This window comes from Monodon monoceros, unplaced genomic scaffold, assembly GCF_005190385.1.
Source record: "Monodon monoceros isolate NGI ecotype Baffin Bay Population unplaced genomic scaffold, NGI_Narwhal_1 Super_Scaffold_19, whole genome shotgun sequence".
Classification (NCBI taxonomy): Eukaryota; Metazoa; Chordata; class Mammalia; order Artiodactyla; family Monodontidae; genus Monodon; species Monodon monoceros.
Window position 1 is genome coordinate 69,908,372 of NW_021703775.1, and position 22,251 is coordinate 69,930,622.

The following is a 22,251-nucleotide window of genomic DNA, read 5'->3' on the forward strand; positions in this document are numbered from 1 at the left end:
TTGACCAGGCTGTTGCGGGAGGCATGCAGACACTCGTGCGCATCCACCCACCCATCTATCCATCCATTCATCCATCCATCCGTTCAACACATATTTATCTTGCACCTACTCTGTGTTAAGCTGGGGTGAGGAGGGCCGGTCAACTCGGTCTCACAGACTTGGGGGAGAAGGCCGGCAACTAAACCAACACTTTCATTAACTGCGTTCACTGCCATAGCGTTCAGAGCGTCATGGAAGCACCAGAGAGGTACCCACCCCAGCTAGGCTGTCCGAATCTGCAGGGGCAAGCTGAGGGGCGGGGGCGGGGGGTGGAGGAGAAGCCAGTAATTACTGACTCTACCCCAACCCCCCTTAACCACTGTTCTCCATCCTGCGTAGTTCTGACATACGCACAGGTGGACTCCCACCTTTCAAGGCAGAGAACTGTGCCCTGGGGATACCGGCTGAATTAAGACAGAATTGCTGTCCTAGAGGAACTGAATCTGTGATGGGCAGGGACACAAACAGTTACGGCATGGAGTGATTTAAGTTGTGGGATAAATGAATGAATGAATGAGTTCTACCAGACCCTTCACCTCCACCCAAAGGAGACATAAGAATCTGGAAAGGTATTTTTTGGAGAAGGTAACATTTGTTTGAAAAATGAATGGGACTTTCTCTCTCTTTTTCTCATTCTTCATGCATTGTTGCAAAAATTGATATGAAGGTATGATTCTTCCAGCTATGGTGCTGGAAGATAGGCATGGGGAGAAAAGCCTGAGCAAAGAAGAGTGGGCCCTAGAGGTGTTCTCCTTGTCTCCCAGATGGTCGGGGCAGAAACTTCAGGTTATCAGCATCGCTGAAGGAGGGTTGGCTGTGTGTTCAAGAAACATGATGCTCAACTGTACTGTGAGGGTCAGGATCTGAAATTCCCCATGGGCGGCCCCAAGGCGTGGCCCAGAGTCTCCCAGGGGTATAGCCGGTCTTAAGCCTAGTGAAGCACTAGCTTCTTGAACTGTGGCCATGGTCAGGCACTTTGGGGGTAAGTGTAGAATAACGGTTTGTAATTAGCACAGGTCCATGGAACGGCTTCAGTATTTTGTGTACGGAAAAGAACATTTTTCTGAGGAGATTTTATCTTATTTTAGAGGTCCTCGACTCCTTCCCCCAACAACCCCCGCACCCCTAAAAAGGTTAAGAAGCCGTGTTGACTTTAGGGCTCCCGGACTCCTTCTTAGACTAAGAGAACCGATGAGAAATGGGGGAAGGCGCTATACCTTTCAAGGGAGAAATTGTAGCAGGCTTACCTTCGGTGGCGTTTCACGGGGAATACAACTCCCAGAGGTCCGTGCGGCAAAGCCCGAGCTTATTGGCCAATGGGAAAGACCGTCTCATAACGGGACACAAGCAATAGCCAATAGGCAAGGGTCATTGCCGGGCTTGCCCAGCCACCGCTCACCTATCAGGGGCCTGGGAGCCGATGCTTCCGGTCCCCGCTCAGGGCTTCGGATCCGCGGTCTGTGAGCAGGTACGGCCCAGGGGAGACTGATTTTCGGTGGGGCAGTGAGACCAAAGGTATTTTTGTCTCCACTGCTTCCCGGCCTGGCTGTTGTGGGGAGGCTGTAGGTGGGCGGGGAGAGAGGTGGAAGGACAGGCACTTTGGGGGAGGGGGGAGAAGAGGAAGTGTCACATGTGCGGAGAGGATGGAGAGAATGGTGGGGGGCCGCGTGCGAGGGCTGGCGGATGCGGACGAGCAGCGGGTGGGTTTAAACCAGAGAGTATATTCCCTGTAACTCACGAGTGAAACTTCTGGGAATATATCCTAAGGAAGCCATTCAAAATGAAAAACATGCTTTATGCATAAACACCTTTATCCCAGCGTTATTTATAAAAGGATAAAGTTGGCTCTAACCAGGTATCTCACCAGTAAGGAAAAATTACGGAACTTCCCCAACAGTAAGGAAAAGTGAATATTAAGTGGCTTCTAAAAATAATTTATAAAGTCTTTAAATAACATGGGGAAATCCTAATATATAATGTAAAGTGAAAAGATCGTGATTTGTAATTGTACAGTATGATTGAAAAAGTTCAACCCAAACTGCATAGAAAAATATCTGGAGGGATGTATCATAATTTTCTTTGGATGAATGTTTTTTTGTGTGTGAATTTACCTTTTGACCTTTTTAAAAAATTTTTATTGGAGTGTACTTGATTTAAAATGTTGTGTTAGTTTCTGCTGTACAGCAAGATGCATGTTATACACATAACATGTATCCGCTCTTTTTTTAGATTCTTTTCCCATATAGGTCATTACAGAGTACTGAGCAGAGTTCCCTGTGCTATACAGTAAATCCTTATTAGTTATCTATTTTATACATGGTAGTGTGTATATGTCAATCCCAATCTCCCAATTTATCCCTTCCCCTCCCCCCTTTCCTCCCTGGTAACCATGTTTGTTTTCTACATCTGTGACTCTATTTCTGTTTTGTAAATAAGTTCATTTGTACCATTTTTTAAGATCCAACATATAAGCAATATCATATGGGGATTTGTCTTTCTCTGTCTGACTTACTTCACTCAGTATGACAGTCTCTAGGTCCTTTTGACCTTTCTTGTATGTTAATTTAAAACAATAATAAGGGCTTCCCTGATGGCGCAGTGGTTAAGAATCCACCTGCCAACGCAGGGGACACAGGTTCGATCCCTGGTCCGGGAAGATCCCACATGCTGCGGAGCAACTAAGCCCGTGCACCACAACTACTGAGCCTGCGGTTTAGAGACTGCAAGCCACAACTACTGAAGCCTGCGCGCCTAGAGCCCGTGCTCCGCAACAAGAGAAGCTACCACAATGAGAAGCCCGCACATCACAACAAAGAGTAGCCCCTGCTAGCCGCAACTAAAGAAAGCCTGTGTACAGCAACGAATACACAATGCAGCCAAATAAATAAATAAAACAAAAAAAATAAGTGTAAAGAACTTGGAATTATTTTATAGTGAAAACACAATAAATTTAGAAAAACAAGTTGGGGAGTATGTAACTGTTTAAACCTACTGGAAGTGCTCCATTTCACCTGAGCCCCTTGATTCTCACTATAAGTTGTCTTTAAAGAAGATTAAAAACAGAAGAATTAAATGGCCATAGACTGAGCACCAGATCCTCGTTCTGACCACCTCTCCCCTGAATTAATATAGTCAGATTTTCTCTTCCTAAAACAACCAGGGCTCCTGATTTGAGAAATCTTATAGTCTGAGGGTTGAGAGACCAACAGGTATACAGTTAGCTTCAGGCAAATTGTAAATATTTTAAAGCATACAAAATAATTGGGGAGCACCAGAAGGTCATTTCACCCTTTGTCCTCTTGGCTCTCTGATCTTTTAACTACCAACTCTATAACAGTGACTCCCAAATCCTTACCTCTGACTGCCTGAGGTGCAGTGCTACCCTATAAACATCTTAAATGAAGCACATCTAATACTAAGCTTATCACACACTACACACTGTTCTTACCTTTAAAGCATTCTCTGTCTTCTTTATCTCTGATTAATGGTTCAGCAATTTCCCAAGCTAAAAATTTGCATGTTATCTTTAATTCTCCTTTCTTCCTCACCACTTACCCTACTTGATATCAATTTTATCTGCCTTAGAAATATCGCTTGAATCTGGCCCTCTTTCTCTACTGAGGTAGCTACAAACTTGGCTCACTTTCTCATCCTGACATTCAAACTATTCCATGGCCCATTATTAACCTTGTCAGCTTCCTAGTTTCTCAGGTCCATTCTGCACATTGTTGCATGAATGTGTGCTGGTTCCTCTAAATTCCAAATTATTCAGCAGGGCCTTTATGATCAGGGAGATAAGGTTGGAAAGGTATAGCAATATAAGATAATTAAAGGCCTTCAATGCTTTGCTTAAACATTTTGGAAGAACTTTTATATACACAGACTGTGGAGACTCATCAAAGGTACTTGAGCACAAATGCAAAATTACCAGAGCTGTGACTTTTCTCAAGATAATTCTACCCAACACACAGAGTCCAGGCTCTGTGGGAAAGAAGAGACTGAAATGAAGAGGACTTCTTGTCCTACCCTACTACAAAGGAAGAGGTGGTCAGGACCCTGACTAATAATGGGAGTAGAAGGGATTGGAAGAGATTTTTGTAATTATCATTGGGTTTTTGAGGAAATTTTTCATAATTTTTATTTTTTAATTTAATTTTATTGAAGTATATTTGATTTACAATGTTGTGTTAGTTTCAGGTGTACAGCACAGTGATTCAGTGTATATATATATATATATTATATATATATATATATTTTTTTTCAGATTCTTTTCCTTTATAGGTTATTACAGAATATATAGTTCCCTGTGCTACACAGTAGGTCCTTGTTGGTTATCTATTTTATTGGGTTGGCCAAAACGTTCGGGTTTTTCCATAACATCTTTTTTTTTTCTTGGCTGTGTAGGTTCTTTGTTGCTGCGCGTGGGCTTTCTCTAGTTGTGGCGAGTGGGGGCTACTCTTCGTTGCGGTGCGCGGGTTTCTCATTGTGGTGGCTTCTCTTGTTGCGGAGCACGGGCTCTAGGCGTGCGGGGCTTAAGTAGTTGTGGCACGTGTTCTCAGGAGTTTTGGCTCGCGGGCTTTAGAGCGCAGGCTTAGTAGTTGTGGCGCACGGGCACAGTTGCTCCGCGGCATGTGGGACCTTCCCGGACCAGGGGTTGAACCCGTGTCCCCTACATGGGCAGGTGGATTCTTAACCACTGCGCCACCAGGGAATCCCTTCCATAACATCTTACATCAATATATATAGTATATATAGTAGTATATATATGTTAATCCCAACCTCCTAATTTAAACCCCACCCCACACTCCACACCCCATCCTTTCCCCTTTGGTAACCATAAGTTTCTGTATCTGTGGGTCTATTTCTGTTTTGTAGATAAATTCATTTCTATCTTTTTTTTTTTAGATTCCACATATAAGTGATATCATATATTTGTCATTTTCTGTCTCGCTTACCTTACTTAGTATGATAATCTCTAGGTCCATCCATATTGTTGCAGAGGCATTATTTCATTCTTTTTTATGGCTAATACTCCATTGTATATATGTACCACATCTTTATCCATTCATCTGTCGGGCATTTACGTTGCTTCCACATCTTGGCTATTGTAAATAGTGCTGCAGTGAACATTGAGTTGCATGTATCCTTTTGAACTAGAGTTTTCTTTGGATATATGCCCAGGAGTGGGATTGCAGGATCATATGGTAACTCTATTTTTAGTTTTTTACCAAATTTCTTCTTGTTAGTAAAGATGAAAATATTAAAATTAATTCTTCTAAAACATCTCAGTAACTTTATTGTCAAGTTTGTTTTTCCTTTATTTACAAGTCCTTATGCTGTGCTAACCCTAGCCATACACATCCTCAATGACATTAGACTGACTTGGGTGGCCTAAAACATATCATATAAATTGCTTTTGATGTAACTGGCCCGTTAGGAATTTTCTCTTCCAGGAAAATGTATCATGCATTATTTATCAATGAAAGTCTTTTTTTTTTTAAGTGCATAAGTAGGTATTAGGGAAAAACATATATTATACAAGACCAATGGGTTTGAGATGGCAGTTTTCTTCATTAGTAATGTCAGAAGACATATTTTTCCATTTAGCAAGCCACTGTAGAACCACTTAACCTGACCTCATATGTAAGAAGTATAACAGAAAAAAAAAAAAAAAAGTATAACAGACCATTCCCTCTTAGTAAAAGATTCTAAGAGTAGGGATGAAGCTAGCAAAGAGGAATGAGAAAAAATTTGCAGATAAGTTAAAAGCAAATCCTCCAGTTTGGTGAAGAATACATTTCTTTGGATTTAGGGTCTGAAGGCAGCTTCTCAAGTTCTGTCTTTGACATTTACTAAGTACAATAAAACAAGGTTGAAAAATGTCCATCGGATTCAGTGACGTGGATAGCAGTGGTGGGTTGGTGAGAGTTGTTTTGGAGAAGAGTTGGGAATGGAGTCAATTTGGGGTGGGTTAAGAAGAGAATGAGTGGTGAAGAAATGGACACTGCAAGTTTAGACAATTCTTTGATAACTAATAAGATTAAACATCATTTAGAATATGTTTATTGATCATCATAATTGTTTTGTAAATTGCCTGTTGATATTCTTTGGCCACTTAAAATTTTGTCGTTTTAACTGGCTTAAAAGAACTTTTTACTTATTTATTTATTTATTTATTTTTGGCTGCATTGGGTCTTCATTGCTGTGCAGGGGCTTTCCCTAATTGCAGCGAGCAAGGGCTACTCTTTGTTGCTGTGCGTGGGCATCTCATTGTGGTGACTTCTCTTGTTGCAGAGCACAGGCTCTAGGCACGCAAGCTTCAGTAGTTGTGGCACGTGGTCTCAGTAGTTGTGGCTCGCGGGCTGTAGAGCACAGGCTTAGTAGTTGTGAGGCACGGGCTTAGTTGCTCCCCAGCGTGTGGGATCTTCCCGGACCAGGGCTCGAACCCACGGCCCCTGTACTGGCAGGCAGATTCTTAACCACTTTGCCACCAGGGAAGTCCCAAGAACTTTTTGTAAATTAAGTATTTTGTACATTTGAATCTTTAGTTTGTTTTTTCAATTAGAAAAGGGCTATTTGAATATATACTTATTATAAAAACAGTCTTTCCAAAAAATACAGAAATAAGTAAAGAGGGTCCCACCTTCTCTCTTCTGCCACCTCACTCCATCTCAGTATGTACTGTGAACAGTTTGGTATGTGTTATTTCTGATCTTTTCCTGCATCTTTATGTAAATATATACAAACACATGTATATGGACATATAGAGGTGGATTTTTTTTTCATAAATAGTAGCTTACTAAACATGTTATCTTGTGAATTTCACTGCTTTTTTGGGGGAGGGATTTTTCCATATCACTACTCATGGAGCTTCCTTATTTTATGTATTTCCATGTTGATGTACATTTAGGTTTTTCTGTTACAAAAAATGATATAGTAAATCCTTATACACATACATATACATGTTTGAGTATTTCTATAGTAGTGTAAAAAGTCTTTCTTTTAAATCTCTTAATTTTTGTTTTGCACATTTGGATCTTTAATCTATCTGGAAGGTGTTTTGTTATAAGATATGAAGGGCAAGTTTCTTAACTTTTTAGAGCTTCAGATCTGTTGTCTCTCACCTAAGAATAACAGTGCTACCCTCACAGGACTGTTACAAGGGTTGTATCGGATTCTAGGTGACCAGCACCATGTGTGGCACATACTGGACATGTTTATTCCCTTCCTTTCCTTCTAATTTGCCCAGCAAATTCAGGTAGTATCTGGGTGTGTTTATAGAATATGGTCTGTTTTTTCATATTCAGTAACAATGTCATCCTGATTTCCTCAGTTTTGACATGTCTCACATTTCACAGAAAGGCTAACCCCAAAATTTTACCATCGAAATTGATGGAAGTTAGTAAGGCTCTACCATATTTTAAACTGGTGACAAACGGGAGTTTAAGTGTTGCCTTTTGCTTTCCCTTCAGTGTTAGGAAGGAAATGAAATAAAGCATACTGACAAGAGTCAGATGTAAGCAATCTAAAAGAAAAATATACATGAAATAAAGTTATTTGAAAGCCTTAAAAATGAGGGTCTTTTAAAATATCTTGGATCCTTAATTGCAATAAAAATTATTACTCTTTCAAATAATATGATGCATTTTGTAATTAGGTTTTGACATTTAACTTTACAAGATTTTAATCTTTATGCACACTTATGATCTTATTATATATGTAATTGTTACATACTCTGTTTACAGAAGGACTAGAGGCAGCCATCTATAGTATTGATCCACTCCGTGATGAGTTGACTCATTTCTGGCCTTATGTGCATCTTGCATATTTTATTGGCTCTTTCTAATTCATCATAGTATCATAGTGAGGCTACAGTAAAAAACTGTGATTACAGTAACTTAAAGAGACACAGGGTTAGTAAGCATTTTTTGTTTACCTGATTTCCTATGAGTGGCTCAGAATTTTGAACCAAAAACTGCTACCATAAGCGTTACTATTTTGCCTGTATTGCTGATTTTTAGTATCCCAGTTCTGTGATCAAGGAAGTTTGAACTAGAGGTGCCCCAAATATACGTTTGGCTGCATAAATCACCAACTGTTAAAAACCAGTATGGCTTCCCTTGTGGCACAGTGGTTGAGAATCCACCTGCTGATGCAGGGGACACAGGTTCGATCCCTCATCCGGGAAGATCCCACATGCCACGGAGCAGCTAAGCGCATGTGCCACAACTACTGAACCTGTGCTCTAGAGCCCGCAAGCCACAACTACTGAGCCCACATGCCACAACTACTGAAGCCCATGCACCTAGAGCCCGTGCTCCACAGCAAGAAAAGCCACCACAATGAGAAGAAGCCTGTGCACTGCAATGAGGGGCGGCCCCCGCTCGCCACAGCTAGAGAGGGCCCACGCGCAGCAACAAAGACCCAATGCAGCCTAAATAAATAAAATGAATTTTAAAAAATTAAAAAAACAAACCAGTATTCTACAGAGGCAGTCATAGAATGAACCTGTGGAACAATAACAAAATCTGAAATTTCATCCCCATTATTAAAATTTTACTAAAACATTTTATTCATTAGGTTTCAAAAGTTTGACCTTATTTTGCAGGAAAAATAATTTCTCAGCACTGCCAGGCAGTCTTTTAATCTGTCAAATTCCTCCCATCCTTTTATCCTCTCACAATAATGACCTGTGAAAGGGCTAAGCCAGTTGTCTTGTAGAATGTACTACATCCTGAATTTGTCTGACTGTATTCTTATGGTATAACTTCCTAATTATTTCAGATAACCTTTATCAGAAAGGATGGAGTTGGGAAGAGGAAAACTTCTCAGGACTGGACTGAATGCGTTGTATCAAGCAATACACCCAATTCACGGCCTTGCCTGGACTGATGGGAATCAGGTAGTCCTGACCGATTTACACCTTCACGGTGGAGAGGCCAAGTTTGGGGACTCAGCGGTCATTGGACAATTTGAACATGTGTATGGGGTGTCCTGGGCCCCACCTGGTACAGCTGACACACCTGCTCTGCTCGCTGTGCAGCACAAGAAGCATGTCATTGTGTGGCAGCTGTGTCCTAGCACTACGGAGACAAGCAAATGGCTGATGTCTCAGACCTGTGAGATTAGACAGTCACTCCCTGTCCTTCCCCAGGGCTGTGTGTGGCACCCAAAAAGTGCTGTCCTGACTGTGTTGACTGCACAGGATGTCTCCGTTTTCCATAATGTTCACTGGGACAGTTCCCAGGTCAAAGTGGACATCAGCACCCAAGGCCTCATTCACTGTGCATGTTGGACCCAGGATGGCCAGAGGCTGGTGGTGGCAGTAGGCAGCAGCGTGCATTCTTATATTTGGGACAGTGCTCAGAAGACTCTTCACAGGTGCTCCTTCTGCCCAGTGTTTGATGTGGCCAGCTACGTGCGCTCAATCGGAGCCACTGTGGACTCACAGGTCGCTATAGCCACTGAGCTTCCACTAGATAAGATTTGTGGCTTAAATGCATCTGGAACCTTTGATGTTCCCCCTAGTAGTGAAGGCACTTGTCTATATACTTTACCAGTTATTGACGAAGTTTCCTCTGAAACAAATTCTGAAACACCAGTTTCTCCCTTTTCTTCATCCTTTTCTGATCCTCTGGATCTAACTCATATACACTTTGATAGATCTAAATCTGAGGCTAGTTCTCTTATTTGTCTAAGAAAAAAGGACTACTTGACAGGAACTGGCCTGGATTCTTCACACTTGGTCCTCTTGACCTTTGAGAAGGAGGTTACCCAGAACAGAAAAGTCACCATCCCGGGCATTCTGGTTCCTGATCTAATGGCGTTTAATCTTAAAGCACAGGTAGTCGCAGTGGCTTCCAATACGTGTAATATAATTTTTATCTATTCTGTCATTCCATCATTTATGCCAAACATCCAGCAAATTCAGTTAGAGAGTAATGAAAGACCAAAAGGCATATGTTTCTTGACAGATAAATTATTGTTAATTTTGATAGGAAAACAGAAATCCACTGATTCGGCATTTCTTCTTTCTTCAAAGTCTGATCAGTATATGATTCGTTTGATTGTTAGAGAAGTTATGTTGGAAGAAGACTCTCCAGTGACACTGAGTGAAAACCAGAGTGGTCACTCTGCTTTCAGTACTCTGTTAAATAAAGCAAATAGAAAAAAGCTAATTGAAAGTCTTTCCCCAGATTTTTGTCACCAAAACGGAGGGCTCTTGTTAACAGCTAATAGCAGCAGTCAAAGTGGAAGGCCTGGAAGAACCCTTATTCAAGAAATCAGAAGTCCTCCATCCAGTATCTGTGATGGCTCCACAGCCCTAGAAACTCTAGATGCCGGGCCTGTTAACCAGTCGGTAACACTGCCCGGACCCAGCGGCACACCAGACCACAGCAGTACCGCAGGATCTCCTAACTTACAAGTGGAAAAGGAAAATTATCAGCTATCTAAGATACTGGAAATTTTATCTAGGAACCTGATTGAAGTGCAGCAGCGTCTTTCTGAACTCACAGACTTTCTACATAATGGAAAGAAATCCTCTCCAGTGTACCCACTCTCTCAGGATGTGCCTTATGTTCACATCACTTGCCAGGTAACTTCTCCTTTGAGGAGCTACCACTGGCTCCTGCAGCCAGTAGGTACTGCAAGAGAAATTTATTAATGAGGAAGTAGTATTCTAGTTGAACTTCACTGATCTGGACATGTTATATTCAGGCAAGTTGTTATACCTTTCCAGGTTGGTTGGATGGGCACACATACCAGTATACACCGTGATTTTATCATGTGCGTGGTGTGAAAACATGAATGATTGCGCTCATTCTGGCACGCTATGTTTAGAAAAAAATTTTTTTAATTCATGCTGTTTCATTGCGAAAACCTTTTCCTTATGCAATTGCAGACACTCTTCTATTTATAAGAGAGCTTATAATAGCATAACAGCATAAGATTATAACAGCATCTTATAATATGCTGTTAAAAGAGAGGTTATAGTCATTAAAAATTTTTAATGCATCTGTTTATGCCTGTATACGCCAACATAAAATATTATATAGTGGGATCATACCATATCCGTTATTATCATGAACACTTTCCTTTCCCGTCACACTTGGCCCTGCTCCTCCTCCCTGTAACCCACTTTAACTAGCAGCTTAATGTGGATCCTTTCATATTTTACTTCACGCTCATATAATCTTACACAGGTCTTTGTATACGTAGGTATATAGGTGCGGGGGGTGTTGGTGGTGACTTTGTCATTGTTTTACAAAAATGGGGTCGTATGGTGCATTCTTTACTTCATGCTGGGAGTATGCTGTTTATTCAGCCTTTCCCTTGCTGATGGACATTCACTTTGTTTTCAGTTCTTAGGCACTCCAAATGGTGCTGCAATAGTATTCTCATATGTATCTATTTGTATTCATACTTTTATTTCTGTTGGCTTGGTTCCCAGAAGTGGAAGTGCAAGTTTGAAGAGTATATATATACACACATATATATATGCTTCTACTTTTAATAGAGTTGACAGATTGCCTTTCAAAGATTTTTTACTAAACAGTGCATCATCACATGTCCATCAGCGACCAATGAGACTGTCCTTTTCCTCACTTCCTTACCAATCTGATGAGTGCAAAGTGGTATTTCACTTTTATTAATTTGTATTTCCTTTACTATTAGTGAATTTGAGTATGTTGTCATGTTTTTTGGCCAACTGAATGTGAATTGCATTTTGCTCATTTTTTCCTATTGAGTTATCAGTTTAAAAGAGTTTTTTTTATATTATAGAAATTGATATATATGTAATAGTCTAGATTTTCTTGAATTATTTTACTATATTGTTTTTACATTATTTTTTTATTTTTTATTTTTTTGCGGTACATGGGCCTCTCACTGCTGTGGCCTCTCCCGTTGCAGAGCACAGCCTCCGGACGCACAGGCTCAGTGGCCATGGCTCACGGGCCTAGCCGCTCCGCGGCATGTGGGATCTTCCCGGACCGGGGCACAAACCCGTGTCCCCTGCATCGGCAGGCGGACTCTCAACCACTGCGCCACCAGGGGAGCCCTAAAATTTTTTTAGTATAAAAAATTTCAAACACATAAAATATATTTTTAATTATGAAAAAATTGTAAACATATAGAAAGAATACCTAATGAAACCCTATCTATATCTATCACCTGGTTTAATGGTTGTTAACATTTTACCATAATTGCTTCCTTTTTTTGTTTCCTAAAATATTTTTCTAAGTAGAGGCATCATGGTGTTTCACCTATAAGTATTTTGGGATGTTGTTCTAAAGTGTAAGCACATTTTCTTTAATTATCACTGTACCATTACCATACTTGATAACATTAACATTACTTAATATCATCTAATACCTACTTCTTATTCAAATTCCTAAATTGTCCCCCAAACCGGTTAAATCTCAAATAAATCAGTTAAAAATCAGTTAAGTCACTGATATAAAAAAATTTTTTAAATTAATTTCACAAGCACATTAGTGATCTTAGTTATATTATGTACCAAAGCTAATTGAAACAAATATTTATAAACATTTAACATCCCAATCCTAGATTTTTGAAGAGGATTTTTCCCACATTGTCTTCAGCCAAAATATTTAAATGGCTTTATTAACTACATGAAGTTTTCAGTGTATTTTCAATAAACAGATTTTTTATTTTTAAAAATTATAGTACTTTATAAGTGTGAAATCTAGTTTGGATTTTTTTTTCCTTCCATGACTTTTCAAATATTTTTTCTTTTTTCCCTTTTTATTTCTCTTTTTGAATAGGCAGTTCATTTACTTGCTTTAAAAAACAAAACATTCTTGCAATAGAAAGGTATATACTGAGAAGTCTTAGTTTCACCCCATCCTTGTTCAGCTTGTTCCCTTCACCTCATATAGGTAACCATTTTTATTTTTATTACTTTATTCAGATATTAGCAGATCTTACTATTTATTTTTATTTTTCCTTTTGTTACACAAAAGGTAAGGTACTATATACAATGTTCTGCATCTTTTTCCATTTAGTTACATAGTTTCAAGAACTCTGTCAGCACACAGCTTTTTAAATTTTTTTAACAGATGCACAGTATTTTTTTTCCTAATTACAAAAGTAATGTATGCTCATTGAAGAAAAAATTTAACCAATATAAGCATATTTAAGTATATTTAATGTTTATTGGTTTTTTAATATAAGCATATTTAATGTTTGTTTATTGGGTTTTTTGGCCACCCTGTGTGGCTTGTGGGATCTTAGTTCCCCAACCAGGGATCGAACCTGGGCTTTCAGCAGTGAAAGCGCAGAGTCCTAATCACTGGACCACAGGGAATTCCCAAGAATATTTAATGTTGAAAGTAAAAATTCTTCATAACCAAACCCGTAGAGAAAACCACAGGTATAGTTAGTAATGGAAGTATTTATTCCATTTTTTTCTATGCATTTACTAAAACCTTTGTCGATCTAAAAGATATAATGTCTAATTGTTTGATTTTATTTTTCTTTAAATAGATTATTTATTTATTTTTGGCTGCGTTGGGTCTTCATTACTGCACACAGGCTTTCTCTTGTTGCGGCGAGCAGGGGCTACTCTTTGTTGCGGTGCTCGGGCTTCTCATTGTGGCGGCTTCTCGTTGCAGAACACGGGCTCTAGGTGCACAGGCTTCAGTAGTTGTGGCATGCGAGCTCAGTAGTTGTGGCGCACGGGCTTAGTTGCTCCGCGGCATGTGGGATCTTCTCGGACCAGGGCTTAAGCCCGTGTCGCCTGCATTGGCAGGTGGATTCTTAACTACTGCACCACCAGGGAAGTCCCTAAATAGATTATTTTATCAAACAATATATACTTTTTTACAAATATTTATATTTGTAAATGCATTTTTTTAAGTAAAAAGAAATGTGTTTTTTGCCTTTCAATTCTTCCTTTTCTCCGTTTATAATGAGCTAGTTCAGCCAAGCTGTTATCAGTAAGTACTTCTGGAGGTAGAATTTTGGGGACTTGACTTTCTGCATTACAAATTTCTGTTTTCTTTATGTTGAGCATATATTTCTTTTTTAATGAGAAAAGAAAAACAAAAGCAATGAAGAGTTTTTCCCCCTATAATATCAGAAGCGACATTTCATAAGAGTTAAGATGAATGATTAGTTGCTTATGGCCCTTACAGTTTATTCATGTGCTATCTTTTAAAATGTTATTACATAGTAGACATACATCTTTTGAGCTGTTCATCGTATCAAAAATGGAGTACAGTTTACCTTTTATTGTTGAAATTATTTTTCTTAGTAGTCAGAAATGAGTAGTGATAACTTTAACAAGAAAATAAGTTAGACACATAACTTATAAAACTTTAAGAAATGCTTACATGAAGATATTGTCTCATAATATAGAATTAGAAGTTACATTTTTTATTCTATGTGCTATGAATATACCTTTGGACTTGATGTGTCTTAAAATAGAGCTATAATTGTTCTATATTTTCTTTCTGTATGGATATTTGCAAACATTTTCAAAGATGCATTAATTTTTAATATAACTTTTTAAAATTTAAAAATCACTGTTATTTATACTTTTTCTAAGCTAAGTGAATTTTTACCACAGTTTGTTTATTTTACTTATGCAAATCCTCTGCTACTCCACGACTTAGGGCAGTCTTTCTTGGCATTTTTTCCCCAATAAAGAAAACGTAAAACTTCTTAGTTATACAGGCATACCTAGTCTTATTGCACTTCAGAGAGATTGTGTTTTTTACAGATTGAAGGTTTGTGGCAACCCTACATTGTCAGATGATAGCATTTTTTAGCAATAAAGCATTTTTAAGTTAAGGTATGTACATTATTTTATTAGACATATGCATCTGCACACTTAAATGGACTATAGAATATGCATTAGGAAACCAAAAACTTTCATGTGGCTCACTTTATTGTGATACTAGCTTTATTGCAGTGGTCTGGAACCACACCTGCGGTATCTCCAAGGTACACCTGTTTCTACAACAGCCAAGCAGTTGTTCCTCACCATCAGATTTTATCTCTCAGGCTGCCATCCATCATCCTATAGTGTTACTAGTCACGTCCTAGGAAAGCCAGTTCCTAGCAATAAGGACATAACGCTGGGGAAGAACAGAGCAAAAGGAAATTAGGGGTTGTGTTTTGTCTGATTCTTTAGTTGTGTTAAATGATGCAGCAAAAAGCTCCTTATTTTTAAAGCTGAAGTTTAGTTGATAGCGGTAATAGGAATTTTTAAAACTACACATTCTATTCTTAGGAAATGTTAACTCCGTTGCTTCTGTAATCAGTTTAACAACTTTTATTTTTATATTTGAAGAAATCTTATTTTTTAGGTCCTGTTGTAGAAAAAAGAGCTGTGCTTCTCTGCAACGGCAAGCTAAGACTCAGTACAGTCCAGCAGACTTTTGGCCTCTCTCTTATTGAAATGCTACATGGTAGGTAAAATTCAGAAATTGACTCTACCTGACACCCCCTCCCTCTATTATGTAACTTTCACTGGTGAGGAAAATGAAGTGTACCAACCATTCAGTGATTCACTAGATAGTTAAAAAGTATTATTAATTGCCTATTGTATGCCCAGGCCTATTATAGGTGCCAAAATACATGGAAAATATGGGTTCTACCCTTAAGGAACTTACAACCTAGCTGGAAAACCTAAATGTACACATGAAAAAACCAAATAGAGTTATGAAGCAATATATAACAGCTGCAAGGAAATAACATAAAAACCTCATATATACTTGTTGCACTAAAACATAAAGATCATAGCGTTGCAGAATATTTCTTTTGTGTGTGTGGGTGGGTGTTTTATATATACATTTTTTTTTTAATATTCTTTTCCACTATGGTTTATCACAGGACACTGAATATAGTTCTCTGTGCTATACAGTAGACCTTGTTGTTTTCTTTTTTCTTTTTGGCCATGCAGCTTGTAGGATCTCAGTTCCCCGACCAGGGACTGAACCCTGGCCATGGCAGTGAAAGCCCAGAATTCTAGCCACTAGGCCACCAGGGAACTCCCACGGAATCTTTCTTAAAGGAATTGTCATTTTAATATGCAGCAGACTTGTGGACATGAAGGGTACTCCTAGGTGGCAAGGGACTGAGTCATGCCTGTGTTCCATCCAATGGAGAGCATGGCAGTTTTCTTATGCCTGAGTCTTCAGGACACCCACTACACTGAACATAGAATTTTGTTTCATCTTTTCCCCCTTAACATTGTAGCATCAGCATTTTTCTATTTTGACACATGCATTTATGATACGACTTCATAACTGTTATTTTTACCGGGTTAATAGTCTATCCTGGGCGTACCATATATTTTTTTCCTTCCAGTTTTATTGAGATATAATTGACATACAGCACTGTATAAATTTAAAGTGTATAACATAATGATTTGACTTAAATGCATCATGAAATGATTATCACCGTAAGTTATTGAACATCCATCATCTCATATAGATAGAAAAAACTTTTTTTCCTTGTGATGAGGATTTACTCTTTTAATACCATATTTTACTTGGCCATGTTTTCTTTGACACTTAGGTGGTTTCCAATTTTTCATTATCATAAATAACCATAATAAAAACCTCTCTGCATATTTTACATGTTTTTGGAAAGTGTAGATTTTTAAAATTACAGGGTCAACAGGTGAGACACAGTAGACTCGAAAGAACCAGAGAAAGTCCAGGTATGTATTATGCTAGTGGCCCTAGGTTACCCCAGAACAAACTATTTAGGATTATCTGGGCCATTCTAGTCTACCTCTAGTCAGCTCAGCCTCCTTGGGTGTCTAGAGGCTGGTACGGATCTCAAGAATATAGAAGTTTCCTCCAAAGAGTAGCTGTTCCCAACTTCACATAGTGTCTGGAGAAGCTGCTTAACAGCATGTATTGGTATACAAGTTAGGAACACCATACGCCCCTAACACCTGTGTGCACACATGCACACACAAGCTCAACTGCATAGCACTGAGTGATTAATGCCTAACCTGGGTGAAAATACATGTCCCTTAGCTATGCCTGTCATCAACATCCCCTTGCTGCCATGTAACCTGACCTTAAGTGTACACCGGATCCCTCCATCTCCCCATTCTCTGTAATGTCTTGTGATGGTCAGGTTCATCAACTACTACATTCTTTTCCTCAGGAAAGTCATATTTGTCATATTTTTCTTTATAGAATAAGACAGGATATTCTAAATTGCCTATGTGTTTATTTTACTTTGCAGACTCCCACTGGATCCTTCTCTGTGCTGATAGCGAAGGCTTCATCCCCTTAACTTTCACAGCCACACAGGAAATAGTCATAAGAGATGGTAGGTCAAATGACTTTAGGGGCCCTGTCTCTTGAAGTCTTTTAGAGACATACTGCCCAAAGCGTAGATGCCACCGGCTGTTCTAACCATTTTGGCAGTGTAGTCTGATACTTGTTTGTAGAATATTTGCTGCACAGCCTTTCAGATGAGGTTTTTACAAGCAAGATCTGTTTTCCGACGCTCCCCAGCTAGGATTTGTACTGTCGCTGGGAGGTGAAGAACTTGCCATGGCTAGCTCGGCCACCTCTCCCCGCAGGCTGACATTGCCTACTCTCAGCAGAGCCCAGTCTTTGGTAGATGGCTCAGAAAGTGGTTATTTATGTATTCATTACTGTGTGGTTTTGTCTAAGGGCAGAATTCCCGGTGCAAAGCGATTTTATGGTGCCATGTGGATTGTGTTTTATGGTTTCTCTGAGGTTTTTTTGTCCCTTACCCAAAACAGTGTTAAAGCCCTTAGAAGCACTTAAAAGGTACCTCAGCATTGTTATAAATCTTTTTCTTGGCTTAAAGTTGAGGGTGAGGAGTGCTGGAGAACATCTGCTGCAGCCTATCTTTTTACGCCAAACGAGCAGGAATCGGCAGAGCTCAAAGGAAGACAAAAAATCGATTGACTTCTGCTCCCAGGGCTACCTAGAACAGAAAGTAGTTCTCATGTTGGCTGGACCTCCCAGGATATAAACCTAGCCCTCTCGCTTCCCTAGAAAATTCTGGCTGACATAGTTCCAGGTACTCCTAAAAACTGTCCCTGGGCAAATTTCAAATGAAATTTCAAGTGCTTTGACTCCCTCTGGACCCCACTTGAGCGTGTCCTGATGTTACTAGTATAATGCTAAACATAGGTGAGGCCTACAGCATGATTTGTGCTGTTGCCACTCATGATTTCCTCCCTGATAGGTTACCCACCCCCCATTGTTGGGATCATAAAAATGTCCTATTTTTTTCCCAGTAATCAACTCCCTTAAATTGTCACTTTAATTTTGATATTTTTCTTCCCCTCACCCCCCGGATTCAAGTCTTAGAGACCAGCATAGAATCTGCGAGAGAAAGTATTTCAAAAAGCTGGAGGTTTCACTGAATCTGAGATAGTTTATTATAATTATGGGCTAAAGCACCAGCTTAGCATAGTGGAAAGAGCCCTGATTCCAGCTTCAGATAGATTCACCTTTTCTCACTGCCTTCAGACAGTCATAAGCTTCAGTCACTGCAGCATAACGAACAGATCAGTGTGTAGCTGGTCAGAGCACATCTGCAGATAAATTGTTTCAGCCATAGGAGCTCAGATGCATAAGAGCTCAAGTGCATCTTTTTCACCCTTTCTTTTAAAATCATCTGGAAAGAAATATTTTGTACCCTTGAGGACTCCTGTTGGTCTGTTACAGTTTATGAAGGTGGAGCTGGGATAGGGAAGAAGCGAGGGCCCACTTTGTGATTGAAATGCATTAGAGGAGCTGCTGGGATAATGGAAGTGGAGCCCCTGGAATCAGTTGCCTGAGAGCATTGGCTGAGGACAGTCTGAGGCCTGCTTCCATTTTTAAAGAAAGTGTCCAGGTGGGGTGAAAGCACAGAACTGTGAAGCCTCAAGAGGGCGTCTGGGGTACCCCATAGTAAGATCAGTGTAGGTCCCGCACTCAAGGTGTATGTTATACTCACTTCGCTGGTCAGAATCCTGTGAATGAGTCTTCAATAAAATCACTAATGGTTGTTGTGGCTTTTGTGAATGTTTTGATGGTGTTTGCTTTGTGATTGTTGCTGGTATAAAGGAATGTTCTTGATTTTACATATGTGTATGTTGTCTTTGTATTTCTTCTGGTGGACAGTCGAGAACATAAATTTTTTCTTTCCGGCAAATCTGATTCCATGACAACTCTCAAACATAAGATGTTTCCTTGGCCTTTACTATTTATAATCATTGGAATCATAGAAGATAATCCAGTATTTGTTGGTTTTGGGAGAGAGGGAAACAGGGAGAGAAGAGCTAAATTCTTTAAATTATTGTTTAATGTTACATTGAGAATATTTTGCATAAAGACATTGTTTATAAGTCCTATTTTGGGCCCACATTTTAAAAAATCTTGTACGGTATTATTTGATAAATGCAATAGATGTAAGGTGTAGGAAGGCTTAATAATAAAGTGAACCACCTACCACCTAATTTAAGAACCAGAACGTTACTAGGAACCATTCAAACTCCCTGTGTATCCCTCCTGGATCCTTCTCCATAGAGGTGACTCCACCCGAGAGGTGACTGATCTCTAGTTGTTGTAAATTATCATTTCTTCATTTCTTTTCTTTTTATTCTTAATTTTATTTTATTTTATTTTGGCCCCGCCGTGCAGCTTGCGGGGTCTTAGTTCCCTGACCACGGATTGAACCCAGGCCACCTCAGTGAAAGCGCCAAGTCCTAACCATTAAACCACCAGGGAATTCCCTCTTTCCTTTTAAAAAGGAGTTTCACCGTGATCACGTATACACGTTGGCCTAGATAATGTAATGTTTTTGAGCTTTATACAATGGTATTTTATTGTATGTACTCTTCTGCAACCTGCTTTTTTTTCACTCAGTATTGTTTCTAAGGTTCATACTTGTTATGTGTATGTTCTATTGCTTTCACTGTTTTAAGTTACCATAATTTATCCATTTTCTTGCTGTGCACATTTGGATTGTTCCCTGGTTCTATTTTTGCGATTATAAACAATATTGCTTTGAATATTCTTATTAAATGTCTCCTGATGCAGGTGTTTGAAAAGTCCCTCTAGGGCCTTTTATCTAGACGTGGAATTGCTGGAGCACAGGGTGTATGTAAATTCAAGTTATTTTCCAAGGTGATTATATCAGTCTTCATTCCCAACAGCTCCTATTGCTCTAAGGCTCAAGGGTTCTTAATTTATGACCCTCCAATAGTTATAAATGGTTTCTCCTTTAACCTGATTTTTACTTCTGGACCAACAGTGAAATTGAGCATCTTTCATGTGTTTATTGGCCATTCCAGTTTTCTCTTTTGCAAAATGCCTGTTCTTGTCTTTTGCCCAAATTTCTATTGGGTTGTCTTTTTCTTGTCGAGTTGTAAGGATTCTCTTCTTTTTTTAAATTGAAGTGTGGTTGATTTACAATATTATGTTACCAAGTTGTAGGGATTCTTTATATATTCTAGATGTTGTTTAGTATGTGGCTAATATCTTCACCCAGTTTGTGACTTGTCTTTTCTCTTCCTTGATGGTGCGTTTTATTGAACAAACATGCAATAGATGTTTTAACGAAGTCACTTTTTTTATTGAAGTAAACTTGATTTACAATGTAATGAAGTCACATTTATCTTTCCTTTTATGAAAGTTTTGTCTTTCACATTTATTTCTTTAATCAACATTCTGTTGGGTACTTGAGTGGGACCCTCTGTAGATCTCCCGAGTTTTCTCTTGAGGAGTAGCTCACTCCTCCACTATTCTGTCCTGCAAACTCTAGCCACTTTGGTCTCTTCCAGCCCGTCTTCTCAACTCAGGGAGCCCTCTGGACTCTAAATTGGTTCTCTTCACTGTCATCTGGAAATTCTCAAGGCAGTAAACTGGGGCAGTTGTAAATTTCACCTCATTTGTTTCCCTTCTCTTAGAGATTCCTCCTTTGTTGCCTGATGCCACTGCCTTGAAAACTCTTGTTTCATATATTCTGTCCAGTTCTTTTTGTTGTTTGTTTGTTTTTTAACAAACCAGCCAAGATGTGAGATCTGGTCTCTACCGCTCCATCATGGCCAGAAGCAGAAGTTTTTCCACATTTTATTCATTTATTCTTAGGTACTTGATATTTTTTGTTGCTACTGTGAATGATATTTTTAAAAAATTATATAAGTGTTGCATATAAAGTGCAATTCTTTTTTGTTAATTTTATATCCAACTACCTTGCTATACTGTCTTATTAATTCTAATAATTTATCTGTAGATTCTTTGGGTTTTCTATGTAGGCAGTCATATCATTCACAAATAATGAAAATTTTGTGGATAGTGGGCATCCTTTCCTTATTCCTGATTTTAAAGGAACTGTTTCATCTTTAAAAGTGATGTTAGCCCTAGGTTTTTGGTAGATACCCTTTTTTTTTTTTTTTTTTTTTTTTTGTGGTACGTGGGCCTCTCACTGTTGTGGCCTCTCCTGTTGCGGAGCACAGGCTCCGGACGCGCAGGCTCAGCGGCCATGGCTCACGGGCCCAGCCACTCCGCGGCATGGGGGATCTTCCCAGACCGGGGCATGAACCCGTGTCCCCTGCATCGGCAGGCAGACTCTCAACCACTGCGCCACCAGGGAAGCCGTACACTTTCTTATGTTTAAAAATTTCCTTTTCTTCTTGGTTTTTAAGTACTTTTTTCATAAATGGGTGTTAGATTTTTATCAAATGGTTCTTTCTGTATCTATTGAGAGTGTAATTTTTACCTCCCTTAATCTGTTAATGTGGTGAATATCACTTGATGGATTTTTCTAACATTAAACAAACTTTGCATTGTTGGAATACACCCAGTATGTTCATGATGTATTTATTTTTTAGACATTGTCAGACCCAGTTTGCTAATATTTTGTTTTGGATTCTTGCTTCTATGTTCATAAGTAAGATTAACTTGCAGATTTCCTTTCTGTTTGCTTTTGCTTGTCTAGTTTTGGTTTCGAGCTTATTCTGGCCTGGTATAATGAGTTGCTGAGTATGCCTTTTTCTGTTCCCTGGAAAAGTTTTCATAAGATAGGAATGATCCTTGATTGAATGTTTGATAGACTTTGGATCTGGTCTTTTCTTTGTGGGAATGTTTTAAAATACTTATTTTATTCCTTTAATATTTATGGGACCATTTAGGATTTCTGTATATTTACACCCAGACACATATACACTCAATTCTGTTACAATGTTTGTTTTGAAAA

The 22,251-nt window shown here is 39.1% G+C and overlaps 1 protein-coding gene across 3 annotated transcripts; it reads left to right on the forward strand.

Moving 5' to 3' along the window:
* The first annotated feature begins 1,487 nt into the window (after positions 1–1,487).
* On the forward strand, positions 1,488–19,386 carry WDCP (WD repeat and coiled coil containing). 3 transcript variants are annotated; one of them, XM_029232748.1, is made up of 5 exons: positions 1,488–1,507; positions 8,824–10,636; positions 15,359–15,476; positions 17,272–17,358; positions 17,869–19,386. In XM_029232748.1, the coding sequence occupies exons 2-5, from the start codon at positions 8,843–8,845 to the stop codon at positions 17,967–17,969; spliced, it is 2,100 nt and encodes a 699-aa protein (XP_029088581.1). In that variant the 5' UTR covers positions 1,488–1,507; positions 8,824–8,842; the 3' UTR covers positions 17,970–19,386. The 3 variants fall into 3 exon arrangements, 2 of the variants coding, with proteins under 2 accessions (XP_029088581.1, XP_029088582.1); XR_003795008.1 differs by lacking the exon at positions 17,869–19,386 and having other exon boundaries at positions 15,375–15,476; positions 17,272–17,378; XM_029232749.1 differs by lacking the exons at positions 17,272–17,358; positions 17,869–19,386 and having other exon boundaries at positions 15,375–15,561.
* The last annotated feature ends 2,865 nt before the right edge of the window (positions 19,387–22,251 follow it).

Bases quoted from the DNA above. Each gene is read 5' to 3' on its own strand.
- WDCP (XM_029232748.1), top strand. From the start codon at position 8,843: ATGGAGTTGGGAAGAGGAAAACTTCTCAGGACTGGACTGAATGCGTTG. The intron at 10,637-15,358 runs GTAACTTCTCCT...TTATATTTGAAG, and splicing joins ATGTTCACATCACTTGCCAG to AAATCTTATTTTTTAGGTCC. The intron at 15,477-17,271 runs GTAGGTAAAATT...TTTACTTTGCAG, and splicing joins TCTTATTGAAATGCTACATG to ACTCCCACTGGATCCTTCTC.